Source organism: Chinchilla lanigera, unplaced genomic scaffold (assembly GCF_000276665.1).
Source record: "Chinchilla lanigera isolate Chin_1 unplaced genomic scaffold, ChiLan1.0 scaffold00001, whole genome shotgun sequence".
Classification (NCBI taxonomy): Eukaryota; Metazoa; Chordata; class Mammalia; order Rodentia; family Chinchillidae; genus Chinchilla; species Chinchilla lanigera.
This window is the reverse complement of record NW_004955402.1, coordinates 2,651,363-2,666,766: the sequence shown is the minus strand read 5'-3', so window position 1 is coordinate 2,666,766 and position 15,404 is coordinate 2,651,363. Positions and strand designations below refer to the sequence as shown.

General features: G+C 49.8%; 1 protein-coding gene across 1 annotated transcript in view; it reads left to right on the top strand.

Moving 5' to 3' along the window:
- Twsg1 (twisted gastrulation BMP signaling modulator 1) overlaps positions 1–14,747 on the top strand; it is a gene marked incomplete at its 5' end in the record, with an annotated part of 33,331 nt that extends 18,584 nt beyond the window's left edge. The window contains 3 exon segments of the mRNA XM_013515722.1: positions 6,695–6,794; positions 10,032–10,298; positions 11,968–14,747. Coding sequence (XP_013371176.1) covers positions 6,695–6,794; positions 10,032–10,298; positions 11,968–12,149 — 549 coding nt within the window. The 3' untranslated portion in view covers positions 12,150–14,747.
- Positions 14,748–15,404: the final 657 nt, after the last annotated feature.

The window sequence follows — 15,404 nt, the reverse complement described above, 5'->3', positions numbered from 1 at the left end:
CCAGGCAGCTCTGATTTGAATTCAATCATCCCCACCGCTTCAACCACCAGTGGTACATGCATGACTGTCCCATTGGGCTGCTTGTACCGCTTCTCAGAGGGTGTTTGATTACAAGAATGCAAATGAAGCCATTGATTTAGCAGACCAGATGTCATCATATTACAGTTCCTTAATGAGGACATTAAAATGGTATAAAAATTATAATACAGCTAATTTATGATACAGCACTTGTAAATGCATGTTATAGACACCCTCATAGGGTACTTGCAAGAGTTCCATGTTAAAATTTGGACAATTACTGGTAAACTAAACATGAATGTAAAATTTTTAAATTATGAAATGAATACATTTGTTAAATATTGTAATGATATTTTAATTGGTATGAATAGTACTAATATTTATATTTGGATGATAATTATTCAGATTCAAGCAACTAGATTCAGTCCTTTTATAGGCTTTTTATTAATTTTATTAGTAAAAAGACTGGTAAAAGTAATTAGATCTGGGCCGCAGATATAGCTCAGTGGCACAGTGCCTGCCAGCAAGCACAAGGTCCTGAGTTCTGATTCCTAGTACCAAAAAAAGTGATTAGATGTGGGTGTACCACCAGTGGTACAAGCCGCCCTATAGAACAGTCATGCATGTACACTGATGAGTTGTCGGACAAAACTAAGTACTGTTGGCATAGTGGCTGTTTGTTCCGCGGTCTTTCCCCAAATATAACAGGTAGAGTTTATCAGCATGCAGACTGTTCCTTGTTTGTTAAACAAATGTAATTTTAAAAATTTTAATTATAGCAGTGGCTAGAGAATGCACTAAATATATCTATGTTTTTGTGATCACTGGGCCATTAAATTTTTTTTTACTATAGGATTTAGAGCCTGTATCTGTTCTCTATTTTGTAGTCCTGAAGACTTTTTATAGACCAGCTAAAATAACATAATGGGAATATGTTAAGATGCTGAAGGACACTTTTTCAGGCTGGCCACCGCAGTGTGAGCTCAGGAACTGCCGTGCAGCCCTCAGACGACATAGCCCAGGGAGCCATGTCTGCTGGAGACTTTGCACCAGGCAGCAGATGTGTGCCGTGGAACCTAAGACACCGTCAGCCACTCCTGTGAGGCCTCACTTGCCTTTACAGCAGCAGTGAACCTGGCACTAGCACTTCTGGTTGCATTTATGTGCTGAGGGAAAGACGCCTTTGACTCAACAACCCAAGAGACTGTGTGAATCTAATTATGGCGCATTCTCTGTAAGGAGGAGTAATAAGCCGGTCATAGTGGTGCATGCCTGGAACCTCAGCACTCTGGGAGGCTGCGCCTGGAGGATCACAAGTATGAACCCAGCCTGGGCAACTTAGTGAGACCCTATCTCAGAAATAAAAAGGGCTGGGCATGTAGCTCAATGCAAAAGCCCTAGGTTTAATCCCTGTACTGTGGGGTGGGGGTGGGGTGGATATATATTGAAATGTTAAGCTAATGAGAAATAAGCTTTATATTTATTTTTCCAGTGTTTAAAATATTGGAACATCTAACTACAACTGGAGTCAAATCAGCCGCTTACTAGCTGAACTTCATTTGATAAATGAGCGTAGTAACGACCTTGACTGGGGCTCTGTGAAGTTCAGAATAAAGCGTGTGAAATACTGAGCACAGTGCCTGTGAGGGTTAAACAGAAAGCTTCAGGGACTTTGGAGGAGGAGGCAGTGAGTTGTTGGAAGCTTTGAGTCAGCCTTTATTTTGGACTTCTGTGAACACTTTGGTTTGACCACATGTTCCGTGCAGCTGAGCGGTACCCAAGTTTAGTCATGGAGAGGTTTGGGAAATACATAAATAACTCAGTCCAAAGAGAAGTCCATGTTTCCGCCCACTGCATGTTCTGCTTAAGAAGCAGAGACTTTGAGGTACAGTGATACTAAATAGAAGCTGGTGGTTCTGGAGGTGAGGGCTGGAGGTGGGCTGGGGTGGAACAGGCGAGAGTTTAAGGGCTATTTCTGAATTTGGGCCTGTAGGATGTACTATTATACAGCTATTCAATTATAGTAACAGATTTTTTTTATGACAGTGAAATTCTTATTTTTAAAGACATAATCATTATTTTGTTAGAAATGCATAGGAATTAACCACAGTGGGAGGAATTTGGCTGGCTTTTTATTCCTTCCTTTCTATTCTAGTAGACATTTCCCAGAGTCTTTTATAATTTAAGATAACATTAAAAGTATATATTTTTGATCTTCGGGTCTCACTCTGTTGCCCAGGCTACTCCCGTCTCAGCCTCCTAAATAGCTGGGACTGTTCAGATATGTGCCACCACATCTGGCAAAGCGTTTCTTTTTATCTTGACTCTAGTCTTTCTGATTATAGATTTATTTCTGTCCTCATAGCTGAAACATCCAAAGGTGAAGTTTTCATTTTAAGTGTCCTGAGTAAAAGTCTGGTTGGTTTAAACAGAGGGGTAGTTTTTTGTGTAACCCTTGATGTAACACAGGTACATTTTGAGTTGTTTCTCTTGTATTTCCAATACTTGAGTTCAGAGCACTGTGCAACTGATTTTTATATTTAGGAACGTTCATCCTAACCACAGTTGGCTTGCTGCCAAAACAAAGCACAGGCTTTCAGGTACCTTCACGGGGCCAGCGTTGTTCAGCAGTCTGCCTCGAGCAGTGTGCGGAGAGGGGATGAGAGCGAGCCCCTCGGCTGCCCTTTGCAGTGGCTCTTGCAGAAGTCACTGCTTTGGTCTCTCTCTTGCTTGAAAAACAGTCACGAAGCAAATGCTGCACGTACGTTTTTGCTGCCTTTTTTTTTTTTTTTTTTTTTTTTCCTGAGACAGGGTCTCACTATGTAGTTCAGACTGGCCTTGAACTCACTATGAAGCCCAGAGTGGTTTCGAACTCACGGCAATTTTCTTACCTCAGCTTTCTAAGTGCTAGGATTACAGGCCTGCACCACCACGCCCAGCTCATTTTTGCTTTCTTGATTTGCAGTGAGACTTTGGAGATTCTAAATCTCAACATCCACTAAAGTTGCCAACACAGTACCTTCCTCTGGCAAAGTGACAGGTGTGGTTTTTTTCCCAAGCGTGTTTTTGAACTAGGAAAGGCACTAGTGAAGACCAAAAGGTGAGGCTCTTTTCCCAGTCTCTGCTGTGAGGTACAAAAGAGCAGGAGTGTTGGGTACATTTGGCGGTGTGTTTACTCAAATTACTAAAATTTATGTGTTTAAATTTTGTTAAGACAAAGGTTCTTTAGGATTTTTTAGTGAAGTGGAAAGGAAAATACCACTAAGGATATTGTTGCTGCACCCAGCCACTTTGGGCAGTAATTCTGAGGGCCGAAGCGTTTGGGTGCTAGCCTGGAGCGCCGAGGTCACAGGCATGCGCCACCACGCCCGGCGCAGCTAAACACGGACGGGGGTTTTGTCTGTGCAATCGCACAGGGACGGATGGAGCTTCCAAAATCACCTGCCGTCTCTCTCGATGGCTGTCACTGTGTGTCGCTGAGTCATGGTCAGTGCTCGAGGCCCCAGGTGTGCGCTCCTGTGACTCGGCAGGGGTCTCCAGGCACAGGTCACCCACGAAACGGGTTGCTGGCTTGCATGTCGCACTGGTTAACAGGAATCTCTCGCACCACACTATCTCCCCTTCCCAGTCAGACGGCCCCAGAGACCTAGCAGTGGCCAGTGAAATGCTCTCCAAGGACTGCACTTACTAATGGAAGCCAGGAAGTGGACCTCAAGTCCAGCATCACATGCAGTAATTCATTCAGTGAGCTACCATTTGGAAGCTGCAAAAAGAAACAGTGTATTTGAATAAATGTGTTACTTTTCTCATTTGTTTCTCTTTAATATAAAGACAAGCAACTGTGAGAGTAAGGGGGATATAGCTCAGTGGCAAAAGCACCTGCCTGGCAAGCACGTCCTGAGTTCGATTTCTGGGACTGCCCCCTGCCCCAAATTGGAGAGAATAAAGAGATTTTCTATGCATAATGTAAATTAAAATTTTTTGTGACTAAGAAAGTTTCTTACAACTGAGGGGCAGCCTTTATAAAACTGAGACAAACAGTATCTGCATCCTTAACTCTGGTGGTGCAGTGTAGCCCTGCAGCCCAGTTTTCTGGACTGTACTCAGGACCTGCCCCTTTTTTTCTGCAGAGCCGGGCAGGGCTCCTGCTTGCTGGGTGAGTGCTGTACCCCCAGCTGCACCCCAGGTTTTCAGTTTGTGACTAAGCATCTGTACTTCTCAGTAAGGCCCCGGCCTTGTGGTTTGTCTCTCTTTCTCTTTTTATTTGATCTATTAGTTTGTCCAGGGCTGAGGAGCAAGCCCAGGGCCTCTCTCCACCCCTGAGCTGCATCCCCGCCCCAGGCTTTCTGCCGAGCCTGGCAGAGTTGGCCGGTGTGTGCCACAGAACAGCCCACTGGTGCAGAAGCCTCTGGCACGGGTGTACTTGCGCCCCTTAGGTCACAGGTGAGCACACAGAACTGCTGAGTTAGAGTGTCAGTGATTCTTCAGAGTGTGTGATAATGAGAGTTCTGAAGAGGGAAAAGTTGTAGTCTAGAGGTGCGTGAGATGAATTTAATCAGGGTAAATTCTGTGTCCAACACACAGTACTGACAGAGAAACTGGTTTATGCCATTAGTCACTTTTAAAAGCATTTAAAATCTTACTGAAGGTAATCTTTGAAATCGTATGAAAGTAGCACACTGACTGACAGCATGTTTGTACCCAAAACAAACCAACCAGTTTTAGGCCACTCTGACTGTAAAGTCTGCGTGTCAAGGAGGGGAGAGCCCGCTCCGCCCCTGCTCCTCCTACCTGAAGAACAGTGGCGATGACGACAGGGGTGATTTATGATGGCCACGGTTTCATCTGGGAGCAGAGCTCCTTGCAGGGTCCCAGGAACCGTGAAGAGGCCGCAAGAGAATCTGCTGTAATAGGTGCAGGCAGGGAATAAAAGGCAGACATTGCTTTGTTTTAACCCGGGCTTGTTCGGCTAGAAATGACTATAGCTGAGCTCACTCCCTTGCTAAGATTATCTTACGGGTTAAGAATGTCTCTGCCTGTCAGGCGGTGGTCACAGCAAGGCCTCTCCAGGGACTGGACCCTGAGCTGGAGCCTTTCTAGGGCCAAGTGGCCATGTGCTGTCCCCTCCAGTGCCCGCTTGTGGTCTACCCATTCGCTGCCTGCCATTGTCTCCTCTTGGAGCTCCTAACAGATCCTTGGGACCTGGGGCCCACGCCACTGTCTTGGGGCTGAGCTTGATCCAGCTGTCAGAGCCCAGAGAAGAGCGGTTACATGGTTCCTGCACAGCTGCAGAGCCCCAGAAGCGAGTCGGGGTGGAGGTGACAGCAGGGCAGCAGACTGAGAAACGAGGTGCCCTGTGGGAGGAAGTTAGGGCTGGCAGAGTATCTCTAGGTGGCACCCGCTGTTTGGGTAGTTAACCTCTTCCTCGGCCAGACCGGGGACTGTGGTCAAGGGAACGTCCCAGAAGAGCTCCGGTGGTGGGTGGAAGGAGGCCCAGCTAACCACTGTGGTCCTTCAGAGCCCGAGAGGGAGATCCGTTTTGCCACCCAAACTGTGAGATACTAATGTTTTTCTTACACAGATATAGGGAGTCTGAGACAGAAGAGAACCCAGCAGGCTGTGGTGACAGAATCCCCACTGGGTCAGGTTTGGGAGGGAGCAGGGGGTCTGAGGAGGCCAGGCAGGGCCGGGGCTGTAGGACTGGCCTGTTCCCTGTCCAGAGTCCCTGTCAGTCCCTGTGTGTGTCGGGGGGGCTGTACCCAGTGTGGTGGCCCAGACAGCGGCACCCCACGGGCCCTGTATCTTCGGGCCAGGGCCGGTGCAGGGGCCTGAGACAGAGGAGCACTTGGCTCTCTGGCTTCCTCCCTGGATGGGTCGTCAGCTGCTGACCACTTGGAGGCTGCTGATCTTGGTGCTTCAGGTGGCCTGACCCACCCCACAGCCGTGTCCTGGGTGTCCATGGCAGCCAGCCAGAGTTCGGAGGGAAACATGGGTGCACTCAATGCCTGGACCCAGAACCGCCGCAGTCACTTGCTCCCATCCTGCCAGCAAAGGGCATTGCAGGATGGCCTGAACTGAAGAGCCTGGTGGCAGAGCTGTCCCCACAGAGGGGATGGACGCCACAGTGCCAGGAGGGGAGGGGAGGGGAGGAGGCCGACTGCCACCTTCTCTGTAAATAATCCAGTGAGACAAGCATGGTGTGTAACAGGTCACGGGTCAGTGAAGATGACGTGCGCACGCGCGCATACATGTGCGCATTTGCTGGGCATCCAGGGATCCTCCCCTCACCGCCCAGGCCAGTGCTCCTCCGAGCACGGACAGCAAGGGCTGCGCCTACCGCTGGGCCCGCACGGTGAGTCCACAGCTGGAAAGCAGGGTTTTGTCTTCTACTGAGCTTCGTGTTGAGCGGTGTGGAGGGTTTAAGGTAAAGGTTATAAAATGCAAAGTCTTCCTTCTTCACAGTCTTAAAAGCATTCACTGTGTGTTCACCGAATGTGTCCAGAAGAAAAGGTACACTTTGCCTCCTGCAGCTGTGGTCGTTAGTGAACGACGCTGAGTGCAGTGCTGTGCGGGAAGGAGCTGTTACAAATGCGAACACCCTGGCGCTTCGCTTACACGGCGTGGAGGTGTGGTTTCCCGGAAGCTCAGCTCTGACGCCCGCCCGTCCTGTGTCTAGGAGCTGTGCCAGTGCCGGCCCGGCGAGGGGAACTGCTCGTGCTGCAAGGAGTGCATGCTGTGCCTGGGCGCCCTCTGGGACGAGTGCTGCGACTGTGTTGGTGAGTGGGGCGCGTCTCGCTGTGTGGCCCGCAGCCGTCCTGCCTCAGCCTCCTGCCTGCTGGGAGGGCAGGCGTGCACCACCACGCCCGGCTTTGTCTCGGTGTTTCGTAGGATTGGATCCTCGATAAATGATCACCTATGTCGACACAGTATGTGTAGAAAACCCCACAATTTCACTTGCTTGTACTGCGCTGTATTTCCATTTTTACAGAAGAAATCTGAAAAAAGATTTAAAGTGCTTACCCTTGGGGTGGAGAAAGGGGGAGACCAAGGGAGAATTTGTTACTTTTTATTTTGAAATCTTGTATTTGCATTTTTTATGAATCCCATTTTTGTTTTCTGATACAAAGCATGCTATATAAGAAGCATCTGAGAGATTTCTGCATTAGTAGAAAGGCCACGTGCACACGTGTCGCCTGTGTTGTTGAGAGCAAGGGTCTATGCGCAGCCCATTCCTGGGGAGCCCCCGTCCCCGCAGCAGTCAGCCTTCTCCCCTGGACACCAGGGTGGTGTCCACCTTCCACGGAGCCCTGCAACCAGACCGAGTTGGCGGAGCCCTGTGCACACATGTGCAGGATCTGTGTCCACATATGTGTAGGATCAGTGTGCACGCATGTGCCAGGTTTGTGTGCACGGCTCCTGCAGTGGGAGTGTCTTAGTCACTGAAACAAAATACCCAACACCCAAAGTTAAAGGGGGAAAGCTTTATTCAGCTCACAGTTTGTAGAGGTTTCAGTCCATAGTTGGCTGGCTCCATGGCAGAGCGGCATTGCAGCGGAGAAACAGTTCATGGTGGGTAGAAGGTAGCAAAGCAAGCAAGAGGCAAGGCAAGCCTCATTCTTTGCCTTGTATTGTATCCAGGCTACTGGGAGAGGGTGGTGTCAGATCGGTCCACAGACTGCTTTAGTAATCACCCACCTTTAATCCCAGCATCGCACCATGAATCAGTCACACGCTGTAGATCCAGCCAGTCCTGAAAAAGCTCCACCTATGCCCACCTGAGCCTTGGGGGACATCCAGACACAGCCACAAGAAGACCCCCAGAGCAGGGCGTGGCCTCACTTGTACCTTAGTGTCTGCTCTACTGCGTGAGCTGAGTGCGCATGCGTATGTTGGGGCACGCAGTCACGAGAGGAGCGGCTCGCCTCTCCTGTCCTCCTCCGTACCCTGGGACCTTCTGCACTCAGGGATGTTTTGCTTCCACAGCTCCAGATAATATCTTTTGCTGTTCTGGTGCCTTTGTCTTAAAAACCAGCAGCTAACTCCGTTACAAGGTTTTGTTTTCCGTCTCCTGCTTTCCCATGTGGCGGCACCGGTATTTAGTGAGGGGAGCATTTAATAGTCAGGTTCATAAGATAGCGTCACTGGTTTGATGCCTAACAGTTTATTAAGTGACATTGAGCCCAGCCTGGGCAACTTAGTGACTTAGACCCTGTCTCAAAAATAATCTATTTTTTAAAGGGCTGGGGATTTAGCTCAGTGCAAAATAAAAATAATAATATGGCAAAAACTGAAGAATAATTGCTCACCCTTGTGTAGCATCTCTCGTGCACCTTTCATTTGGCCCTCACCACAAACTCCGAGCCGGAGGCTGTGATTACCCTCGCTGTTCTGCGCATGCGGAAGCTGAGGTGGGAAGGTCAGTGACCTCCCTGAGGTCAGCCAGCCGGCTGGTATCGGGGGAGCTGGTCACCATCGTCCCCTGGCTGCTCCCAGGTCACACGTCATCCAGCTCCTCATGAGGCAGTGAGGGGTGAGGGAGGCAGTGACCCCAGAACCCTGTTAGAACAATGGAGCTTTCATCTGTGCCTGGTGCCTGTTACTCTTCAGCAGGAACTGATGCTGGCTGTAAGAAAGAATTATTTACCAATACCACTTTTTCATAATTAAAATAACATTTTCGTCCTAAGTTTTCGAAATGCACAAAATTCAAAATACTTTGGGGTAGTCAGTTCTGTGAAAAGCACCACTGTTACTGTAAAGTCTCCGGCAGGTGTTGGCGTCAGCCCTTCTAAGCTCTGGATTGGCTGCGGTTCTCACCTCTGGTCACACATTTCCACTCATCGTGGATTCGGGCAGAACACGGCGCATCTACCTGTGTAACAGAAGTGTCCCGAACAGTGTTTGCTTATCCCTGCCACATACGGGTTATTATGGAGTGGGGTCACCAGGAAGTGGGGCAGACAGGACGCAGGCTCTAGCCCTGGATTACATAAGGTACACGCCATGTAATTTATCTGGGCCCGTGAGTAGAGGGGTCAGGTCTGATCATGAACCCGTGGCTCTTCGATACACTGTGATTATTAAAGTACTGATGTATTGAGAAATGTATCCCCGTTAGCTCTTGCTGTGTTCCTTAAAACAATGTGGAGAAAAATGAGACTTGTTTCTCCTCCCTGAATTTATAAGTCTTAGGAACTTAGAAATTTGGTTGAATTTTTCAAACCTGTAAGTTGGAAGAACACATGTAACTACATGTTAGATCTAATAGATAGTGAACAAAAATGAAACTTAATTTAAAAATTTTTTTAGGGGGTTGGTTTGAGACAGGTTTTCACTATGCAGCCCAGGCTGGCCTCAAACTCTCAGTGATCTCCTGCCTCAGCCTCCTGAGTGCTGGGATTACAGGCGTGCGCCACCACGCCCAGCCTGAAGTTTGAAAGGATCGAGTTCAGGAAGGGAGCCCAGAGGGTCTGTTGCAGTTCCTGTTGCTCTGAGTCCCGGCCCGCAGAGGGGGTCAGCACAGTGGGAGCTAAATAGGGCCCAGGCTGCCCCGCTCAGCCACCTTCGTGCCCTCGGTGACCCCACGCCCACCACTCTGCCTTGCCCAGCGGGTTGTTCTCTGCCTCCTTCGCTCCTGGGCCCTGTTTTCTCAGGGCGCTAATCCTGCCCTCACCACATTCATGCGGAGCAGTGGGTGGGTGGGTGCCCCCAGATGATTCCCATCTCTGCTGTGCCCTTGTCTCCCCACCACGCCGCAGCCCAGAGAAGCATCCCCAGCCGTCCTTACCAGCCTGCCTGCTGGAACCTGCTCCTCGCCAGGACCTGCTCTCTGCTGTGCTCCACGCCGCTAGAGGTGGCGCTGGCCCTTCTAGGCCCCCTCAGCAAAGACGCTGGGAAGCCCCATGCGTAATGTGTAATGTGAGGAGCTACGTGGCTTTAATCTGTTGGTGCTTTGAGTGCATGGCAGGAGCCAGCAAAGCCCCCGATGTCACCTCTGCCTCTGCCTTCCCCAGGGATGTGCAACCCTCGGAACTACAGCGACACCCCGCCCACCTCCAAGAGCACCGTGGAGGAGCTGCACGAGCCCATCCCCTCCCTCTTCCGGGCGCTCACCGAGGGAGACACCCAGCTCAACTGGAACATCGTGTCCTTCCCCGTCGCGGAGGAGCTTTCGCACCATGAGAATCTGGTTTCTTTCCTGGAAACTGTGAACCAGCCCCACCACCAGAACGTGTCTGTCCCCAGCAACAACGTTCACGCGCCTTACTCCAGCGACAAAGGTAACTTTCCTCTCTGCCCCTCACTTCTGTTCTGTGCTCTAGGGAACGCGGAGCAGGTGTCTTAGGGCACCCTTGCTTTGAATTTGCAGTCTCAAGAAAGCTCCAGGTTTTTATCCCCGGACCCCAGTAGAGGAGGAGGCTTGTCAGTAACTGCCTGGAGCCCTGGCTCTCCCGGCTGGAGACAGGAGCCCCACCTGAGTTCGGTGTTGGCCAGCTTCTTCCAGGAGCTGGCACCAGTGCTGCCTGTCCGCGCGAGGTCGCTCAGGGTCAGGCGCCATGCACAGTGCCTGCGGAGCATGAATAGTCAAAGCAAAACAGCTTTTGTTACATGAGAGTAAGAATTCTTACTTCCTTTTAGAATAAAGTGTTGCATAAAACGGTTTCTAGGTTTTGGAAAACATCAGAAATATATGGTTGTGGTGCTGAGATGTTTTGCTTCCATTCCCCATTATTAAAATGTGAATAACCAACGTCGTCCGTATTCTGTGGTCCTTCATGAAGTTCCTGGGAGAGTTCGGAGGCTCCCGAAGGTCCAGCAGGAAGCTGGCTCCCTTGCAGACAGGCCAGAGCTGGCCTCTGACACCTGCCCCTCCCACCCTGGGACACTGCGGTCTGCTTTCAGCTCAAGGTCTCCCTTTTTCTATGTAGTTCCTGACTCTGATTACTCTGAGTCTCTGTCAGGGTCACCTGGCAACCTTCCACTTCATGAGTCAGTGGGTGAAGTGGGTGTAGGGGCTTTGGCAGCACCGGTTTCCCGCTCACTGACAGCCCCTGTCTCCCTGGCCTGGTGTCACAGCCCTTGCCAGGCTTCCTCTAACCAGGTCTCATCTGTCTTCTCTGGTGGTCCTGCAGTGCCCTGTGGTCCACCACAGTCTGGCTCATCTCTGCCCCTGCCCCTGTCCCTGCCCTGCACACCCACCCACCCGCTTTGGACTTTGCTCTTCCGGTGCCGGACCTCGGCTTTCAGTTCTCCCATGAAGCCTTCCTTGCTGTTCAGACCCATGTGATTTTGTAAACAGTTCTATGAAAATAACTTCACCTGGAAGCATACGCTCTCGTTTGGTGCACCGTCCTTGACTTACTTCATGTGCCTTGGACTCCTCGGTAGGAAGTCTTACTGGGGTTAACCACCAGGAGATTTACAAACCGGCGTGATTGTCTTGTTGGAAAGGAGCACTGGGAACTCCTTAGTGATGAGAGTATTTCCTAGCAGCCCACATCGGTACCAAGCCTTGCCATTCGCTGTGCCTCATTAAGATGATTGGAGTTCGGTTGGCTTTATTGTAAATTCTCAAAGTAAGCTCAGAATTGTATCCTTCAGACTCTTTTGGCTGGAGAATTCTCTCACTGTAGGAAATCTCATCAGAAATGCTCAGCATAAATCGCACAGCTCAGGGCAGTAGTGCCCGCCCAGCCTGGCACGCACCAGGCCCCGGTCCCTCCTCAGCACAGCTCTGCTGTAGGTTAGAAGCAGTCTGAGCTGTGGGCGCTTTGCTTTCTCCCCCAGAGTGGGAGCGCTCACATGTAAGAATCAGACCCCTCTCCTCCCTCCCCTTCATCCTGCACAGCCCTCGAGGAGTGCAGAGACAGCTTCCTCCCGGCGAGCTGGGTAACGGGGCACTTCCCGTTTGTCCTTCCTCACCCTGCGATGGTCGCGTTTGTCTTGCAGAGCACATGTGCACGGTGGTCTACTTCGATGACTGCATGTCCATCCACCAGTGTAAGATCTCCTGCGAGTCCATGGGCGCCTCCAAGTACCGCTGGTTCCACAACGCGTGCTGTGAGTGCGTCGGGCCCGAGTGCATCGACTATGGCAGCAAGACCGTCAAGTGCATGAACTGCATGTTCTAGAAGAGGGAACGAGATTCAGCCCCAGCGGTGTAGCACAGAGAGGGGTAAAGTTACTCAGTCCACGGGTGGCGTTAGGGTGCCAGAGAGCTTGACAGGTAGAGGACTTGGAATGAGTGCCTTCTAAAGTACGACGTGCCACGAATGTGCTAAGTTCCGTGATTATACCCGGACTTCCGGGCTTTCCTGCCCACTAGCAATGCACCACCTCCCTGGAGTGCGAGCACAGTTTGGCCAGGCAGGAAGCGGATGTGCAGAGAATCCCCGGAAATGCCCGAGGCTTCGGTGGAAAGCCTGATGCCATTTTCCTCTCGCGTCCAAACGCTTTTTGCTGTCAGAGTGTTAGCGGGCGCCCGGGACGGGAGTCACGGCCTGTGCCTGCGCATCTCTGAGCGCAGTCTCCCGGCTGGGCCAGGGGCCGCGCTGCTTTGTAAACGTGGACTCAGACTCTCGCTGACCCCCGTGGAAACTCCACTCTCAAGCCCTCTCAGTCGGTTTTAGAAAGCAGGTGCTCGCTGTGTTTTGCAGTTGCGGACTCTCACATGGCAGAATCCCTCCTGTAGCATGCTGGCTGTCACCGCTGTAGGGAACGTGTCCCCTCCTCTCCCGCCCACCCAAAGTGCCTGTGGCGCCTGAAGAGTCACCGCTGCCAGGGCCTTCAGGTGCGCCGCAGGGGACTCACTGGCGGCTGCAGAGCCCTGGGCTGGGGATCCCTGCCGCATGCTATGCCCAAACACCACGCGGGCGGCAGAGTGAGCGGCTGGCCAGCCAGGCAGCCCAGGTCTCAGCAGAGGCTTGACAGGGCCAAGGGAGGAGACGCGTGGAGAGGGACAGGGCCGGGCACAGTGCCGGGAGCCAAAACGGAAAACAAATTGTGCTGGCTGTTGTTATTTCATTTGTTGAGTTTATATCTGGATCTGATGTTCTGGTTAGACAAGTGTCATTGCACTGTGGGAAGTTCAGATTCTGAAATTGGAAGAAAATCTGTTCAGGATGATGTCCACTCAGAATATACCACAGAGCCACCTCGTCCACCCCGCCGGCCATGTCCGGCAGCCTCCCGAGCTCTGTGTCCCACTCGTCTCGCTCCAGTTGAAATCATATTTATATGACAGTAGAGTTAGTTTCACAAAATTGCTGGGTTTTCTAGTGCTTTTTGAGTGACAAATAACTTTTTAGGAACACTCCTTTGTATGTCTACATATTTTAGTCTATGAAATAGATAATGCTCTGGGATATGTTTTGTACTATTATTTGAGCACTAGTTAGATCATTTGAGATAGTAGGATTATTATAAAATATAAAGCCTGATAACCCTTCTTCTCTTTCAGATAACTCTAATGAGTATTCAAGGTACATTAGCCTTTTAGGAAGCTGTGATTTAGCTCATGGAAGTTATTTTAGTAGGAAAATGTTGGGTGTCCTTTCTCATTTACCTAGAGTGCCTCTCATGAAAGCGCCTTCAAACTCTAGCTCTTCCCCATCAGCACCTAGAGAGCTCAGGGGTTTCTTGAACTCAAGGAGAGGAAATATTAAAGGAATCTGCATCATTTCAACCTGCTAGTTTACGGCTAATTTGACACCTATGAATGGAGGAATAATTTGTTTGTGTTTGTGTATTGGCAACATTGGTAGTGTTTTCTTCATGCTGGTAGCAAACATTGTAACTGCATTTATGGTTTTTAAGATCTTCATTATTAAAGATTCAGTATTTCTTTTCCACTCCTCAAATTGCACAGTGGGCAATTTCTTAAACCACATTACTTCACCTGCTTTTCCCTTACCCTCTTTCTCCCATTAGAAATTATCCCCAGCGGGATGAGCTTTCATATTTAAATTTATTTCCCCTAGTATACTAATAGGTTGAGAAAAAGACAGAGTTCACCTAAAAGCTTCCATTTCCAGTTCTGAAATGCATTCAAGGTCCTGAATGACAGTCTTTTTCCACACTGAGAATAACACATTGAGAAGCTAGTTGCCTCACCGGAATGTGGACCCCTCATCATTCCAACATATTCATTCCTATATTGAAGCTTTGTTTAAAATTCCTTTTTCTTTTAATAAAAAATTAGATTGTTACCTGTATTGTGATCAGACCCCAACACACTAGATTTTATGTCAGTGGGCGCTGTAGAAGCGATGCATAAAAAACCTTTCCTGTTATTTGCTTGCCAGAGGGGTGCTCCAGTGTTTTTCCTCAGAACGCTATCACTGCAGCTGTGTTCATAATTGTCACCAAGTCAAATGATCATTCAAATAAAATCTAATGTCTATTTCCATGAGAGAGGTCTTTATGCAGAAATACAGTTCTAAAGTTTCAGAAAGCAAAATTGTTAGACTATTAGAACAAATATTTGTAAATCAGAATGGCATCAAAATAGAGAAAAGAAACAAAACCTTCTGGAAAATTAGATGATCAGCACAAGCCATATTTTAAAGTTTCCCTTTATGAAAGTGTCGTTGAAGGCTGTTAAAATCTATTCCGCACCCCAGAGTCTGTGTTCGCTGTATTTTTCATGACTTACCATGTAGAAAAGTGTGTATGTGTTCTTTGTTGGCTTTAGAAACAAAAACATATTTTAATAAAAAAATGAAATGTGAGTTATGAATTTGTTCACAGCAGCATGGAACACCAGTGCGAGTGTGATGCTGTCCTCGGAGGCCCCGCAGAGCGTGCTTCTCCCCAGCGTCCGTCCGCCACTGGTGGCCCAGGCTCTTTCCGGTTTGCGCCCTGGTCTGCCATGCTGTCCTCCAGCCTGGGGACCTTGGACTCAAGTCCATCCTCCTGGTTGTGCAAGGTCTGGGCAGTGGCAGGGGGCAGGCAGGAATGACAGGAGGACAGGCAGGAAGAGGACTTGTCAGAGCCTGAGCCAAGGCTCTGCTGCAGTGGAAGCCCGGGTCCCTGCACAGAATCCGCTGTGACAGTGGAGTATGTGGGGACTGGAGGGGGGTGGCTCCCGGGGACACCGGGATACTCGGGCCACGGAGCTGAGGACGGCACCTCAGGGAAGGACACTTGCGGAAAGCGTGCAGGCCGGCCAGGCATATGCAGGAGTTGGAGGAGGGTGACATTGAAGACGGAGCCAGCGGGGGCGCCCGTGAGCCCAAAGCGCAGAGATGCCCAAGGCATGCAGTGCGTGCTGGCCCCGCCGCGTCAGAGACTGCCTTTCTGGACTGAATGTACATTTTGTTTCTTTATTTTTTTTTATTTTAAAGAATAAAAGAAGGATAACATAATAATAGGGGGGACTTAGCAAA